The 16,982-nt window shown below is 34.2% G+C and overlaps 1 protein-coding gene across 2 annotated transcripts in view; it reads left to right on the forward strand.

Moving 5' to 3' along the window:
- Positions 1-16,982, forward strand: part of LOC115210418 (zinc finger protein 704-like) — a 138,374-nt gene that overhangs the window by 96,676 nt on the left and 24,716 nt on the right. For both annotated transcript variants that reach the window (XM_029779019.2, XM_036502287.1), the window contains exon 4: positions 322-422. In XM_029779019.2, coding sequence (XP_029634879.1) covers positions 322-422 — 101 coding nt within the window. The remainder of the gene's footprint in view (positions 1-321; positions 423-16,982) is intronic.

Genomic DNA, 16,982 nt, shown 5'->3' on the forward strand with positions numbered 1-16,982 from the left:
GCCCTACATTCTATTGACATTCTAACATGATGCTGTTGTTGATCTTTAGTCTCTGGTGAGTGCTGATCTAGCAGACCTATGACCAAAAGCATTCAAATCATTCCATAGCATCCCATCTTTTTCCAGTGTTCAGAGAATTCAAGATCATGTTTTCCAATGTATTCTTTTCTAAGATGGTAAGACGTGATTTGAAGGAGATTTGCTCCTATTGCTAGCAGGTCAAGTAATCATATAGATATTTCCCACATCAGTTCACTATGCTTATTTTGGTATGTATTTATGAAAATATTAACTGTTGAATATGTTTCTCTTCTATTGCAGGTTCAAGTACGAACAGTGTTTCAGTGTACATGGCCAGGCTGTTGTAAAACACACAGTACATGTGCTGGTATTGAGAAACACGTACGGATAAAACATCTCAGGTTAGTTATGTGGTTCTTTAGAATATTATTTTTGTTTTTATTTAACCATCCTGTATTCAGTTTCCACAACAAGACCCCTTCTCATGTACAAATGATTCCCAACTGTGTGTGTGTATGTGAATAGAACTGATAAGAGAAGTGAGGTGAGAGAGAAAAGAATATAATATTCTTTTACGTGTTTATCATTAGGCTGCAGCCATACTGAGGTCTGGTGTCAGAGGACCTGCCCCTTCTGCCAGATGAAAGCAATAAAAAAAATGTTTTCTACCTGGGGCTCAGGTCAAACTAACAAGCCCTCTGATGGATCTTGTTAATTTGTTTTTCGTTTTTTGTTGTTTTTTTTCTATACTGCATGAATTGGCTGGATACTTATTTAAGATTAAAAGATCTACAACTATCCTGGTATAAGAATTCAACATGCTTTAAGTATAAAATACTATTTTGCTGTTATTCTTTGACTGGAAGGTTCTAATGCTTATTTCACCATTAGTTTGTAAAAGTATTTTTTACACATGTCAAGAAAAACTGAAATTTGTGAATTCTAAAGATAAATCTACTATGAAATCATCTATCTAGGTTTCTGCTTAAGAGTTGAGGATTACTTTAGAAGGAGCATTTAGAGGAGAGGATATAAAAGGATTTCACTATACATTACTATTTAGGAAAAAAAAATTAACTATGTATACTGTCACAATGTTTGGTTAAGAAAATAGCTCTGACAAACATGCTTTTTAGCTTTGTAAGTAGCAAGTTTTTTCAGTAGAAATATTAATGCAATGTATTTTACAAAATAGTTTGCAAAATGTTTATACTGTTTTATCTTTATTGTCATTCTTCACAATTTAAGAATATTTATAAATTATATATCAGATGAATGGCTTGGGTCAAAACCCTTTGTGTTGCTTATTAAAAAAGTTAATTGATTTTTTAGCTGGAAATAGCTGGCTGTTATCCTTACAATAACTTGACATCAGTGCATAGAAATGAGTTTTGATAATAGACTTTGCCAAGTCTGAAATGTTTCTTTCCTTTTGACTAATAAATGGTTTGATTATTTTCTCTGCTTCATGTAGCTTGTACAATCAAGATAAATGAAGCAACTTTAACAGTTCTAGTTGCAATTTACCAATATTCCATATTCCACTCAAGAAGTCTATGTTATATGTAGTGGAGTTTGTAATCCATGGTGAGAGAGAATACTGGCACTTTAAGCAAGGCTCATTATGAAAGAGAAAGAAAAAAAGTTATCACTCCAATAAAGGACTTTGCTTGAAACTCTACAACTATTAGGGTTCTCATCTCTCTGTGGCATACAAATTTCACTGAATAGTTTTCTCATACAAACCACCACTGGTATACTCTTCCTATCCAACATTCTTTGTCAAAGTCTGCTGGAAAATTTTTGTTTTCTTACCTGTAATTTGATGGATAACTTGCTTTAATTTATTTGTATCTTGCTTACTACACCTGCAATACTTCTGATGACTACACCATACTTTTTAACTACATTCATTTTATTAGGGTGTTTAACCATATCATGTGTACGTTTATCATAAGCCAAGTAAGTTATTACTTTTGTAAATATCCAAAATATTCTCATCATATTCTACTGATACTTTAGCCAACTTAAAAAATTTGGCTAACCTACAATTAAGCTAAAACCAATGTAATGAATAGACAGAAATCTTTAAACTTTATAGTCTAAACGATTTTAACATTATATAGTTTTATTTTTTTTATCTTGCCATTCATTCATTTCATACCTCTGGAATTAATGAAATATCTATCAGTTGTCTTCTGGGGATATATTCAGGTAGCAGTATCTCTCCTAACCCTTGCTAATTTGTGACTTTGTGGCAGTGTTAGAAATCCAATCATTACCATTATTTATCAGCTAGTACTTGTATTTGCATTAGGTATGATGACAGATGCACCACATATCCTATTCTACTAAAACTCATCTAAAATATGGTATACATTATTGTAAAATCTTTCTAGAAGTCTGTTCCAAGATAGTAGTTTACTGGTGTTTATCGATAATCTGTGAATTACATCTATATTGTCATAATCCATGAATGTAGCTTTCCTTGTTTAGTCATAATCCCTGAATGAATATTTCCATCTTTAGTAATGATTTATGAGTAAAAATTTCTGTTTGAGATAATCTATGAAAGAAGATGTCTATGTTTAGTCATAATCAATGAGTGTAGGTTTCTATGTTTAGTTATAACCCATAAATGACAATTCCTATGTTTTCACATATGTGGAATGGAAACAGATAAGTGGATAAAGCAACAGACTTAGATTATTATTTCATTATCTCTCTGAAGGTGTTTTGATCTGACCCTTAAGATTAGTTTACTACGATTGAACAAGCTGGAGAATATCTGTTGGAACTACTAGAAAAATCTACCTGTAATAGACTAGTTTCTTCTAATTTGGGTTATATTTTTTCTTTCTTACTTAGTATGACAGGAATTAAAGCTAAGTGCTATCCAGGTTAACTGCTGTGGTTTTTAACTGATAAGAGTGAGATTATGGCACCAGAAAGATTGTTACAAGTTTTGAAGTTCAACAAACTCAGTCACTTACACATAGTATAAGTATTTGAAGAATGATAATTGAAAATTTTTGTTTCCAGCACACATTTGCTCTTTCCTATAAAACTTTTGCTGACCTACTTTCTGATGGACATTTTTAATAAGTTCCCCAGCATTTAGATATTTTTCAACATTGGGAAATGTCATATTTTCATATTACTTTATTTTTTTATTTTTTGTGTTTCATTACAAAACATGAAAAAAATAAATTAAAAGCAAACAATAACTTGCAGGAAAGACCAACAATTCCTGTGTTTCATGCTGCATGTGACATTTTCCTTTTGGCAAAAAGTTGCAACTCAACACATAGAGGGAATGTTACAATCAAGTATTTAATTTGCTTTGCGTACAAAAAAAAAAAAAAGCAATTGTTTGGTATTGATTTACAGAGTTACTACTTTTGTTTTAATTAACAAATTACTAATTAAAGAGGAAAAAAAAATACTATTAAAAAGTAACACTTTGAAGAACAAAAACAAAATGCTGTCAAGTGTTTGCTGATATCTTTTCTCATGTTAAAAAATTTCTAATTTATTTCTGTGGCTCTGAAATGTTGTTTAATAGATTTTATTGACACTACAGCACATAGTTATTATCTTTCAGAGGACAACACCACTCTAAGTGGCTAAATGGTTGGGTTTCCAGTCTACTAAATTAAAGCTGAAATGATCAAAATGATTATGTGTAATATTTTGTTCTCTTTAGACAAATCTTATTGTTCTGGTTACTTAACTGAAAGAGAGTCTCCTCTTTGATCCTGCATTCAAATATCTATGTAGTTATTTAGTCCAATTTTGGTCTTGATTTAGCAGACTCATGGTCAAAAACATTCCAGCTATGACTATTCCATTTCATTTTTCAGGCATTGTGAACCCCAGACTGCATAATTCAATGTGGTTTCTCTCTTTTTCTATTTTTGAGATGGTAATGTTTGATTTCAGGCAGATTTAGAGCTGCTATTTCTAGCAAAACGAGCACCCACATAGAAACTTCCTCTTTGGCTAATATAAAATTATCTATGATCTGCCTAATTTAGGAGATACTTATTCAATTTTTTAATAACATAATAATGAAATTATTGTGTATAGTGCTCAGGTGCACTACAACCCATCAAAAGTGCATGTATAGTACATAGAATTATGTACAAAAGTCAGGAAAGTGAACATTGTATAAGTCATGATGCACATGTGTACGGAGCAGGGGATATCAGGTGTAGTGTTGGTGAATTTCAGGAAGCATGGAGGTTTTAAAGGATACAATGTCTCAGCAACTAACAACTGATGCAGGTAGCTTGTTCCATGCTTCAGAAACTCTGAGTGTGAAAAAATGTTTCCAAAAGTCATGGGTGCTGTTCTGTTTTTTGACTTTGTAGGTGTTGAAGGTGGTTGTTGGCATGATGATTAATAATTATGTGGGTGTTTACCAAGTCATTTGCCAGATGTTGGAATGTCAATGTATCTATGGCCAGGGAAGGAAGGCATTCAGAGTATGGTACATGCCTGATGGAGGGTATTCACTTGGTTGCATGTCTCTGAACAGTTTCCAGGAGGTCAATGTCCTGAACAAAATAGGCGTTCCAGACTGGTGATGCAAATTCCAAGTGTGACTGCACCATAGCCATATACAGCCTTAAATAGATAGCTGAAGAGCAGAACTAATATCACACATCCTCATATTTTTACAATAATGTTTCAGCTTTGAATTTTAGAACAGAATGATCTCAATAGATGTAGAATGATCATGGCAATAAAATTACTCAAATGACTTAAGTTTGAACCTAAACCAAAATGCAACAACCAATTGACTCCAAAACTCCTAGTACTTTATATCAATTAAATTGTTAGCATTGGGATAAAAATACAGATCTGAAACACTTGCTTTAGCAATTTATAAAACTTGAAAATTTGCAAAATAAAACCTAAAGCCTATGTTACCAAGTAGAGGGTGATCAGTGTAAAAATACTTTCTTTAAAAAAAATATCAGCTATTTAGATAGTTTGAGATATTGAGAGTTGAACTGGTTGGTTACCGTGTAACCTACAGAGGTCAGTGATTTATGTTACTATCACTGTTATCTTTGATCAACATACTTAACTCTCAACAGCTGATTCTACCTCTAAGTGGGTACCACAGGTAGCATAATTCACTGCTATATGTAATAGCAGCAGCAGCAGCAGCAATATTATGGTAATGGTAAGTAATGCATTAGCTTGCAGTGCTGAGTGTAATTACTACTATATGAAAAGTTACCTGCATCTGTGATAAACTTGTGTTCTTATCTACGAGAAAATTGTTTCCAGTTGTGTAACAGTACAATGACCTGCTAACTATCCTATCACTTACCTGTTAAATGCCTAATAAATCAAAACTAGTGATACACTAATTTTCTTCACTGTTCTATTCGTTATACACAATAAATTCCAAGATATATTTTACTGATGCTCTAGGATGTATCAACTAGGATGTTCTTGGGCTTGTAGTGTCTTCTAACATCAGTCCCTCTCACCCAGTTGACCTAACCAGGATTGATCTAGTCCCAACTTGAATCCTAACAGTAATAAGTCATAACTCTGCTCACTTTATCCAAAGCTATCTAGTAACTTTTTCTGTAATTTCTGCAATGGAATGTATACCCCCAACCACCTCATTGCAGCACTTCAAATGTACTTAGAGTTTTGCAGAATGACTTCCCCACAAAACACTGGCAACCTACTTGGCTTCTGCACTGCTCTACAAGCTTCTGCAAGCTTTTTCTCATGAGTTTCTTCTGTATTCTTCCTAGGACATAGTCAGTTTTTACATGATTGGTGGAATCTGAGAAGATGACCAGGCAGCATGTCATTGATATGATGTGCTCCTAGAACTTGGATTGCTTAGCAATATTTTCTGCCAGTTTCCACACCAGAGATGTGGAAAGTGGCTATAGTCACATTGTCGTTTCATTGACTACTAGTCATCTATTCAGTACCAATAAACCAAAACTAGTGATAGACTTTGTAACTTAGCTATACTTATCTTTTATCTTTTACTTGTTTTAGTCACTTGACTGAGGCCATACTGAGACACCACCTTGAATGACTTTAGTCAAACAAATTGACCCCAAGACTTTTTTTAAGCCTAATTCTTATTCTATCAGTCTTTTTTGCTGAACTACTTAGTTACATACAATGAATTTGTTAGGTAGCCACATTTATTGCAATATTGTAGTAACAGTTGTATCATTTCTACATAAGCTGAATAGATGTGTTTAAGAGGTTTGCTTACAACTACATGGTTTTAGATTCTATTCCACTGCATGCCACCTTGGAAAGGTATTTTCTATCCTAGCCTCTGGTTAGCCAGAGCTTTGTGAAGGGAAAGTGAATGAAGGAAACTGTGTGGAAACCCATTGGAAGGACCTTCATATTCTTGGGAGATAGGCTTAAGCTGTCAGCATGTGTTATACCACTACCTTGGTTACATTTAGTGAATCAACTATATTGCAAGTATTTGAATCTGGCCTCTTGTCTGAGAATAACTTTTCTCTTACTTCTACCAGTCATGGTCACTCTGAAAATAATTATAGTATTTGTCCTTTCTCTTCTCACTAGACCATTAAAAAAATAATATAGGCACAAGTGTGGATGTGTGGTAAGAAGTTTGCTTCTCGACCACATGGTTCCAAGGTCAGTCCCACTGCATGGCACCTTGGACAAGTGTTGTCTACTACAGTCCCAGGTTGACCAAAGCCTTGTGAATGTATTTGGTAAATGGAAACTGAAAGAATCCCAGCCTGTATACATAAAGGTGTGTGTGTCTTTGTGTTTGTTCACCATCTCTGTAACTTAGCAGTTTGGCAAAAAGAAACTGATAGCATAAGTACCAGACTTTAAAAAAAAAGTACTAGGAACAGTTTGGTTGACTAAACCCTTCAAGGCAGTACATCAGCATGGCTGCAGTCCAATGACTGAAACAAGTAAAAGATAAAAGATGTATAGAATATAAGTTATAACCCCTGAGATTTTTGTGATTTAGAAAACAATTACAAATATCAATGAAGTGAACTGAGTCACTGACTCAAAAATATTTTGGAGATATTTTAGTTCTTTTAAGATATCAGCCATATATTACAGTTAAATTTTATATTAGAGTTCTGAAACAGGTCATCATAATCTAAAGAAATGTCCCTAATAATGCAATATTTGACTAATTTGTTTTAATGCATCTTTCAGTTTTTTAATATTTTTTTTATAGATTATTTCAGCTCTCCCCACCGTCGTTTGAAAAATCATTTAAACACATGTATAAAGATCTGGTTTCCATTACCAATGATTATCTCATGTCATTAAATCAATATTTTATATCAATGAGAGAGCCTCTACAAGGTCACTCGACCTCCTAGAAACAACAGTTCATAAAGAAAGATACATTGAAACATTGAGCAATGATACACAAAAATACATGTTGGTCATCGATGAATGACTTTCATCATAGGTCTACTGGAACAGGGCTGACTTGGAGTTGAACAACAGCAACATGCCTTTGTTTACGTGGATTTGTGACTGTTGTTTAAATTCATTTAATGTACAAGTGGATATGACTTAGCAAGTAAGGTATCAAATTACCAATTCTTAAGTTGTGAGTTTAATTCCATTTGCAGTCAAGTTGTGTGTTTTAGCAATTGTAAACATATCAGTTTATAGTGTCGGATGACTTATTGTGGCTGTCACTTTATTTAGCTGTTGAGATTATTTGCTGATGGTATGTGCAGTTAGCTGGCATCCTATTCACTCACATAGTTTAGTTAATATTAAGATATTTGTTACTATGAATGTCTAAAAGCTATTGAACCTACTTTTGTAGTAAGATATTAAACTAATATTAGTTTTGATTATTTCAACAAGTGCAGCAGACAACTCTGGATATGTTTCAGTTTTATTGAATCTCTTCAGATATAGATTTATCCCTCATTTACTTAAAGCTGTGAAGAAGCAGCCTTTGAGAATTGTTGTTGTTTAGTCCAAGATCAGATAATAATTTGGTCAGAGGTGTATTCACTGATGATTGAATACACCTATGACCAAAGACTTTCTGGCCATGACCAATGTATCCTATTCTCAGGAATGTTGTATCTAGGACTACATAATTCAAGGTTTCCTTCACTTTCTAATGCAATTGTAATTAGTAGGAGATTTGATTGTTATTTCTAGCAGGTTGAACAGCCACATAAATACTACCAAGTTTCCTATTTTTTTTAACAAGGAATGTTCTAAAAGTATTTTTATTGTTTGCATGGTTCAGTTAATAGGGTTATTCATAGAATGTTTTGGCTATAAATTATCAGTTGCAAAATGAAAAAGAAGTTACTTAATTTGCATTTTTGGTTAGCTATTTGCTGGTATATGAGAGTATGAATTATTACTGGTATCTCATCTCTATTGTAATAAGTCTTTTACTTCTCATCTTGTTTGCTATGTTCCACTACTTCTTGTAATGATCAGCTTCCCTTCTGAAACTGCATGCATCTCTATATTCAACTTCTCATTTCAAGCACTATTGCTGTATAGAACACCCCACACACTTCCTTTCATGTATTCCAATGATAGATAGACTCACACTGAAACACAACATTAACTATATAAATTTCACTCAACCATAGCACAGAGATTCCCATGAGCTAAGAGTAATATCCATCTTCATTGTATGCAACAATAAACAAAATTAAAAACCATAATCTCTATTTAGATAAATGTTATGATTGTTCTTAGAACAGATATACTGAGTAACAAATACAAACTGGAGTAAGACCCTTAAACATATGGTATGAATTATTTTGCTTGATGTTATGATAATACCTGTCAGTAGAAGTGGTCCTTCTAAAATGAATTGATATGAAAGAAGATACCTCTTTCCTTTAGATTTCTGAAATTCTTCCAGAGTTTGTAAGCATTTAAAATTGTAATAATTCACTAGTAATATCAAGTCACTCTTAATTCATCTTCCTGTCCTAATAGTTCCTGTATTTTATTTATTTTTCTTCTCCTGTAAACATATCTACCATTTTAGTATAAAGTGGTATAAGCACTTTCAGTTAAGCATTAAAGATTTGATTTATAGACGCTACCTTGTAGACAGCTCTCTCAACTCTGACGTATTGAAGATACTATTGAAATATGGGATCTTCAAATTCCAGTTTTTGTATTCATCATCATCATCATCATCATTTAACGTCCGCTTTCCATGCTAGCATGGGTTGGACGGTTCAACTGGGGTCTGGGGAGCTCGAAAGCTGCACCAGTCCAGTCAGATCTGGCAGTGTTTCTACAGCTGGATGCCCTTCCTAACGCCAACCACTCCGAGAGTGTAGTGGGTGATTTTATGTGCCACCGACACAGGTGCCAGACGAGGCTGGCAAACGGCCACGCTCGGATGGTGTTTTTTATGTGCCACCAACACAGGTGCCAGACGAGGCTGGCAGACGGCCACGCTCGGATGGTGTTTTTATGTGCCACCGACACAGGTGCCAGATGAGGCTGGCAAACGGCCACGATTGGATGGTGCTTGTTACGTGCCCACAGCACGGAGGCCAGTCGATGCGGTACTGGCTACGGCCACGTTCGGATGGTTTTATTGTGTGCCACGTGCCACCGGCACTGGTACCACAAAGATACAAATTCCATTGATGTTCATCTATTTTGATTTGATTTTCACTTGCCTCAACAGGTCTTCACAAGTGTCACAAGAAGGAAGGTATGCACAGGTGGACTGACTACGTCCCAGGTAGGGGCCATGGGTTATGGCCTGACTAGTCTTGCCATTATTCCAGTCAGAATAATACATATAGCAGAATGGCTTTTAGTCAGAACTATTTATCAATGATACTATAGTAATTGAGGTCTAATTATTAACAATGACAATGATGATAGTTAGAAGATCATTTTTTTCTTACATAGGCATTAAACCTTGGTTTTATTCATATTGGAGCAGGGTGAAAAAAAATTGTTTGTTTAATACATTTCTCAAGTGTATTAGCCATGTAAATATAAAGAGAAAATAAAAATAAGGTCACCAACTTTTGTTTGTTAAGAATATAACACTACATATAATAATAATAATAATAATGACCATGATGATGATGACAATATCAGATCAGTCTTTTTCATGATGATGTTGATTCTGTTTTGTAGCTTTGCTATAAGATTGAGATTAGTTAATAAAATTCACTCAGAAATAAGAAGGAAAACTTGCTTTTTTCTTGAAGAGTTTAATCTGTTCTTAATAGCTTCATCTTCATTGCCTATATATTTAGATTGGAATAAAAAATATCAACATCATACTTTTAACATGCACTTTTTCATGCTTGCATGGGTCTGACAGAATTTGTTGTGGCAGGTTTTTTATGGCCAGATAAATGATGCTTGTTGCATGAATATGTGTATGCATTATGTGTGTAGTTGTGTGTATGTGTTGCTGTCCCTCTGCCTCAACAAGCATATTTCAGTTTCTGTCTACAAAATTCCACCCACAAGACTTTGGTTAGCTCTGGGTTGTAGTAGAAGACATTTGCCCAGGATGCTACACAGTGGGACTGACCCCAAAACCATGTGGTTGGGAAGTAAACTTCTTACCACATAGCCATGCTTATATACATATATGCATGCATGCATGTATGTAAAATAGAAGTTGAAAATGCACTGAGAATAGTTAAAATATCTTTTATTAATATGTTTAAAGCTTTAACCAGTTTCACAGTTTACACTGATTTTCAAGAGGTTCAAATAGAAAGACGTTGCAGCTGTTTTGCTTCTGACTAGTGTTTGAAGCTTACCATATTTTAATAGGGAGATCATGGGTAAAATTAGTATATGTTTTGAATAGGATTTGATTGGTAGAGGATAGTCACATGACTGGTCTTAGAAATTTTTGTAGGTTCCCTGCTATGGCCATGTGTTAGTATCAAGTGACAATGTTTGGCATGGTAAGTTAAGGCTGACATGGTTGAATGAACATGTCCAAACAATCAATGCTCTGAATGCTTTCTGTCAATTATTTATAGAGAATGAACACATGATTAAGTTTATAATCATGTGCATTAGTGCATGTGCATTAGTGTCATGTGACAGTATATTTTGCACCTAAAAAGAAGGGCGTCACAGATGAGTGAATATGTTTAGTTATAATCAGGGCAGTCCAAATTTAATCTATCTGGTGACTTTTGTAAGTAGTCCAGAGGCTAAAGTTTAGGTTGTTAGCTGTGGAGCTTCCTCATGATAAATGGCAGAATAAATTTAGTGCGAATAGTTATTTTTGTATGTACTCTGTTAAAGTCTTGGTTTGTACTTTTGTTTTCTTACAAAAATACTTATCTGTGCTTCGTCTGTAGTATTTGCTGAACATAGAGTGGGAAGACCTGGAATTTGGGTAACTTACTTTTTGCACATATGTCTATGTGTCCACTCAGTGGAATCTGTCTAGTACTGGGGTCTTGTATTTGTTGTCAGTGAATGGTCAGTTCTGATGGATAATATTGTAAACTTCTATTTGCTTGTAAATATTACCATCAAAGTTAAATAGGTTGTTTTCAAGGATAAACTTTAATTAGCGGAAACATACAAAAGGTTATAAACTTAATCATGCGTTCGTTCTCTATAAATACATGACAGAAAACATTCAGAGCATTGATTGTATGGACATGTTCAGTCAACTATGTCAGCCTTAACTTATGATGCAAAACATTGTCACTTGATACTGACACATGGACATAGCGGGGGAACCTATAAAAATTTCTAAGACCAATCATGTGACTATCCTCTACCAATCAAATCCTATTCAAAATATATACTAATTTAAGCCATGAAATCCCTATAAAAATAGGGCAAGCTTCAAACACAAGTCAGAAGCAAGACAGCCGTGACATTAGCTACGTCTTTCTGCTTGAACCTTTTGAAAATCAGTGTAAACTATGAAACCAGTTAAAGCTTTAAATATATTAATAAAAAATATTTTAACTATCCTCAGTGCACTTTCAGCTTCTATTTTTCCCATATTTCTACCTGTGTAGAATAAAATAACTTTGTTTTCTATATGTATATATGTATGTATATATAATAAATATTAGGGAATAAATCCAAATTTACAGGGAAAAATCAGATTTAGGATTAAATCGATTTTATAGTAAAATATTATAAAATATTATTAGAGACAAAACCACTATTTTGCAAAACAAACAAGGAAAGACTTAATCAATACATAAAATTTTAATAAATAATTAAAATTTTATGTATTGATTAAGTCTTTCCTTGTTTGTTTTGCAAAATAGTGGTTTTGTCTCTAATAATATTTTATGTATGTATATATATATATATATATATATATATATATATATATATATATATACATACATACATACATACATACATACATACATACATACATATACATACATACATATACATACATACATATATATACATACATACATATATATACACACACACACACACACACACACACACACACATATATATATACACATATATACATATATATATAATCTATACTCACACACACACATATATATATATCAGTGGCATAAGTTGGTTGTTGTCATTGGGTGTGCTGCCACTCTGTCCATACTATGACTAATATTAGTATTACTCAAATTAGGCTTATAAGCTGTGTTTCTTTACTCAGAGTATGGGATCCAAAATGTAAATAATGGAAACTTAATTCAATTGTGATACAGATATATGACACTAAACTGAATTAATAATTCCCTATAAATTGTAAGCATTCTAAAATATACCATAATTTTCTAATATACACACACTGAAAAATCAGAAATTATATAAATTTATTTAAATTACGAAGGTTGGTTCGCTGGTGTAGAAGTAACACACTTGGTCACATTTACAAAGGGATGTGGGTTCGACTCCCACATGGATAGAAAAGTCTTCTTTTTAATGGCAGTGCCCCAGCATGGCCACAGCTCGTGAGCTGAAACTAGATAAAATATAAAATATAAAAATATATAAATATGTAAGTTCTAGTCTTCTTTCAGACATGAAATATTTGATAACCTCATCGTACAATGAACCACCTTATTATTAGTTTTGGAAAGAAATTAAGATCAAAGTTATATGATGATATTGTAAGACAAAATTATTGTAAAACAGTTAGTTTTAGTTTAGGAATTTTAAATTAAACTTACAACTTCTCGTCATGAAAACAAACATGTGACTGTGTTGTCAAAGCTGTTGTTCACCCTTCACCATAAATTTTTTGCCATTCTCCCATTATCCTACAATACACCTGGAACCATATGATGATACAATGTGCTGTGAGATGTGCCAAACAGGGGGTGTAGCAAAAGTTTTCCATTATGATTTGTGATTAAATTAATGAGTAAGGTTAATATTTATAATGAATTTGCCATTTCCAATGAGTATGCAGTGCACACCTAGCACACCCAGAGTATATGCTCCTATATATCAAATCATGGTAGCATGGCATCGACCAAACTATTGGATGTTGTTATACATTGCTGGTCACAATGTGCTTCGCATTGTTTTAGCTTTCAAATGATGCTACTCTGCTGGCTAGGCAAAGAATATCCCTGATCTGAAAGCAACTCCATTGTAGGGTTACCCATTCACAGCTGAGTGGACTGGAGCACCATGTTGCCACTAGACGTCTGTAACTGAGGAACCCAAGGAAGGGCAAAATCACATGATCTGACAGTTCCAGCAGACATTTTCATCTGTCAATGATATATATATATATATATATATATATATATATATACTTTATTTAAATATAACAAAAGCTGTTACTCAGAGTTTCACGTTCCCGTTCATCAGACAGTTTTGTTACAATTTTAACAAAACTGTCCGACGAACGGGAACGTGAAACACTGAGTAACAGCTTTTGTTATATTTCTGCTGCTTTTAAATAAAGCATATTACTCTACCTCTGGTATTTGAGTACTCTTTTTTCCACCTTGTTTTACATTTATGTGCTTACTCCAGTATATATATATATATATATATATATATATATATATATATATATAAAAACTTACTTGGAAATGGATGCATGGCGTTCAATCAAATAATATATATATATGTGCATTTATATTATTTATATATATATATAGACACTAACATATACATGCCCATAATTTATGCAACATTTCTTTGTTTACAGAACCTCATGTAGAAACATATAGATTTATTGTGCTTTTTTCTTTTATGTCACCTGCTATACAATTTCAAATATTTAAAAATTTAATAATGCTCACATACAAATACTCCTATTTCATACTTGTTGCTTGTGTATAACAGAAAGCAAGGGCTTAATTGTGTGCATGTATATGTGTGTATTTGAGTAGTCATGCTTCCTATTATCTTCTTTCATAATAGTTTTGCATCTGCTCTCACTGTTGGCATTGAAAGTTTGGTATTCATTACTTTGGAACATCCTCTGCACACATACACTCGTGTATGAGAGACCCAACCCACTTATGTACATAAGTGCATATTTCTCTTGATATCATCATCATCATCGCAAATACAGAAAGAAAGAAGAGTGGAAGAGAGACACATGTATAAACCACTAGCAGCACCAACATTTTCTTGGCTATCTAAAGTGTAAATAATCAGTGATTAAAAGCATCAAAGTCTCAAACTGGTTCAACCAAAGGTTGAAGTGTCCCCAGTTCTGTTCAGGATGTATATGTAGGCCACAGGGAAGGAGACAAGATATTATACTTAGTAGCTTCAAATAAAGTCTTATATGTCAGCAGATGAGAGTCAGGATGCCAGTGCCAAACTTTGTCTACAGTATATCAAACATGGAAATCTCAGATTGATTCCACAGTAGTTGAGGCATGACTCAGGACAGTATGTCTCCATTCCTGTTCTGTAATGAGGCTGAACTTTGCCCACTACTTAAAACTGTGACAGCAAATTTGTATGTGATTGATTGGAACCAAACACAACAAGAAATATTTAATGGATGAAGAATTGATATAAGAGGTTCAAATGTTCATGTATGTTTAGGCCCATGATGAACAGAGATTTAGTGATGGCTATATAAACTTTTCTACTCTAGGCACAAGGCCCAAAATTTTGGGGGAGGGGACCAGTCAATTAGATTGACTCCAGTACGCAATTGGTACTTAATTTATCGACCCCAAAAAGATGAAAGGCAAAGTCAACCTCAGCGGAATTTGAACTCAATGTAAAGAAAGATGAAATGCTGCTAAACATTTCGCCTGGCGTGCTAACATTTCTGCCAGCTCACTGCCTTTGGTGGCTATATAATATCACAACAAATATGGCCATGAACTGGAAAAGCAGGAATTTACATTTATAGCTTGACCTTATAGAAATAGCAGCCAAGTTTCCTTTAAATTACACACTACTATCTCAAAAATGGAAGAGCACATCAGATAATGTTGTGTTTAAATTCACCATCTTGTCCTTGGATTTCTGTAACTGGATACATTTTACTACAAGTATTTGGTTTAGGGCTCTGATCTGAGAATGACTTCCCTTTTTCTCTCACCAATATTGGAGGTGCTGTAAAGGTGCCAGAGCATTTCCCTTTCTCTTATGAGTCTGTCATAACTTTTTTTTTTTAATATCTGACAGAAAAAATAAAAGATAGATTGATCACATTTAGGCTTTGATCACCAGCATTGACTTGGAGCTAAACAACAACAAAGACTACCAAGAAGCAGCAAAGTTTGTAACACAGCTTATGAATGGATTTGCTCTGAGTTTTGATGACAACAATTTAGCTGTTCAATCAAGAATAAAAGAATAAAAAGATGGAAAGAGAGAAGGAAAAAGAAGCATAGAAATTCATAGTTCAACTTTCCGAAATTATAGGAAACAGAGCATGAGTCCTTAGGTGCAATCCTGCATAGATCCATGAGTGTAAGTATTTAGGTGCAATCCTGCGTAGATCCATGTGGGCTAAAGTCCTGATATAGTAGACATCCCAAGAAAAAGACATGAACATAAGCATTCAATAACACAATGCTTTTTTTATGCTTCTTTTTTCTTCTTTCTTTCGATTTCCTTATTCTTTTGCTCTGTTCCTCTGTGTTGTCATCTTATTGATATATAGCATTCTCATTTTCCATATTTTCACTCCTATTTGTCTCTATACTCAGGGATATCCCAGAAACAGCTGTAAAATTTTGAATTTCTTCCTATAATAATATTGTATATGACTTGAGATGTTTGCCTTGCCTTAAGGCTTGACATCCTGTTTAACAATTATATATATACATACACACACATATATAAGTAGAGTGAGCTGAGTTATTAGCACAACAAACACCATCCGATCGTGGCCGTTCGCCAGCCTCATCTGGCACTTGTGTCGGTGGCACATAAAAACACCATCCGAAGACCCGGCAAGACTAGTCAGGCCATAACCCGTGGCCCCTACCTGGGACGTAGTCAGTCCACCTGTGCATACCTTCTTTCTTGTGACACTTGTGAAGACCTGTTGAGGCAAGTGAAAATCAAATCAAATCAAATCAAATCAAAACAAATCAAAATAGATGAACATCAATGGAATTTGTATCTTTGTGGTACCAGTGCCGGTGGCACACAAGAAAACTATCCGAACGTGGCCGTAGCCAGTACCGCATTGACTGGCCTCCGTGCTGTGTGCAAGTAACAAACACCATCCGATCGTGGCCGTTTCACCAGCCTCATCTGGCACCTGTGTCGGTGGCACATAAAAACACCATCTGAAGACCCGGCAAGACTAGTCAGGCCATAACCCATGGCCCCTACCTGGGACGTAGTCAGTCCACCTGTGCATACCTTCCTTCTTGTGACACTTGTGAAGACCTGTTGAGGCAAGTGAAAATCAATCAAAACAAATCAAAATAGATGAACATCAATGGAATTTGTATCTTTGTGGTACCAGTGCCGGCGGCACACAAGAAAACCATCCGAAC

This window comes from Octopus sinensis, linkage group LG4 (genome assembly GCF_006345805.1).
Source record: "Octopus sinensis linkage group LG4, ASM634580v1, whole genome shotgun sequence".
In the NCBI taxonomy this organism is placed as follows: Eukaryota; Metazoa; Mollusca; class Cephalopoda; order Octopoda; family Octopodidae; genus Octopus; species Octopus sinensis.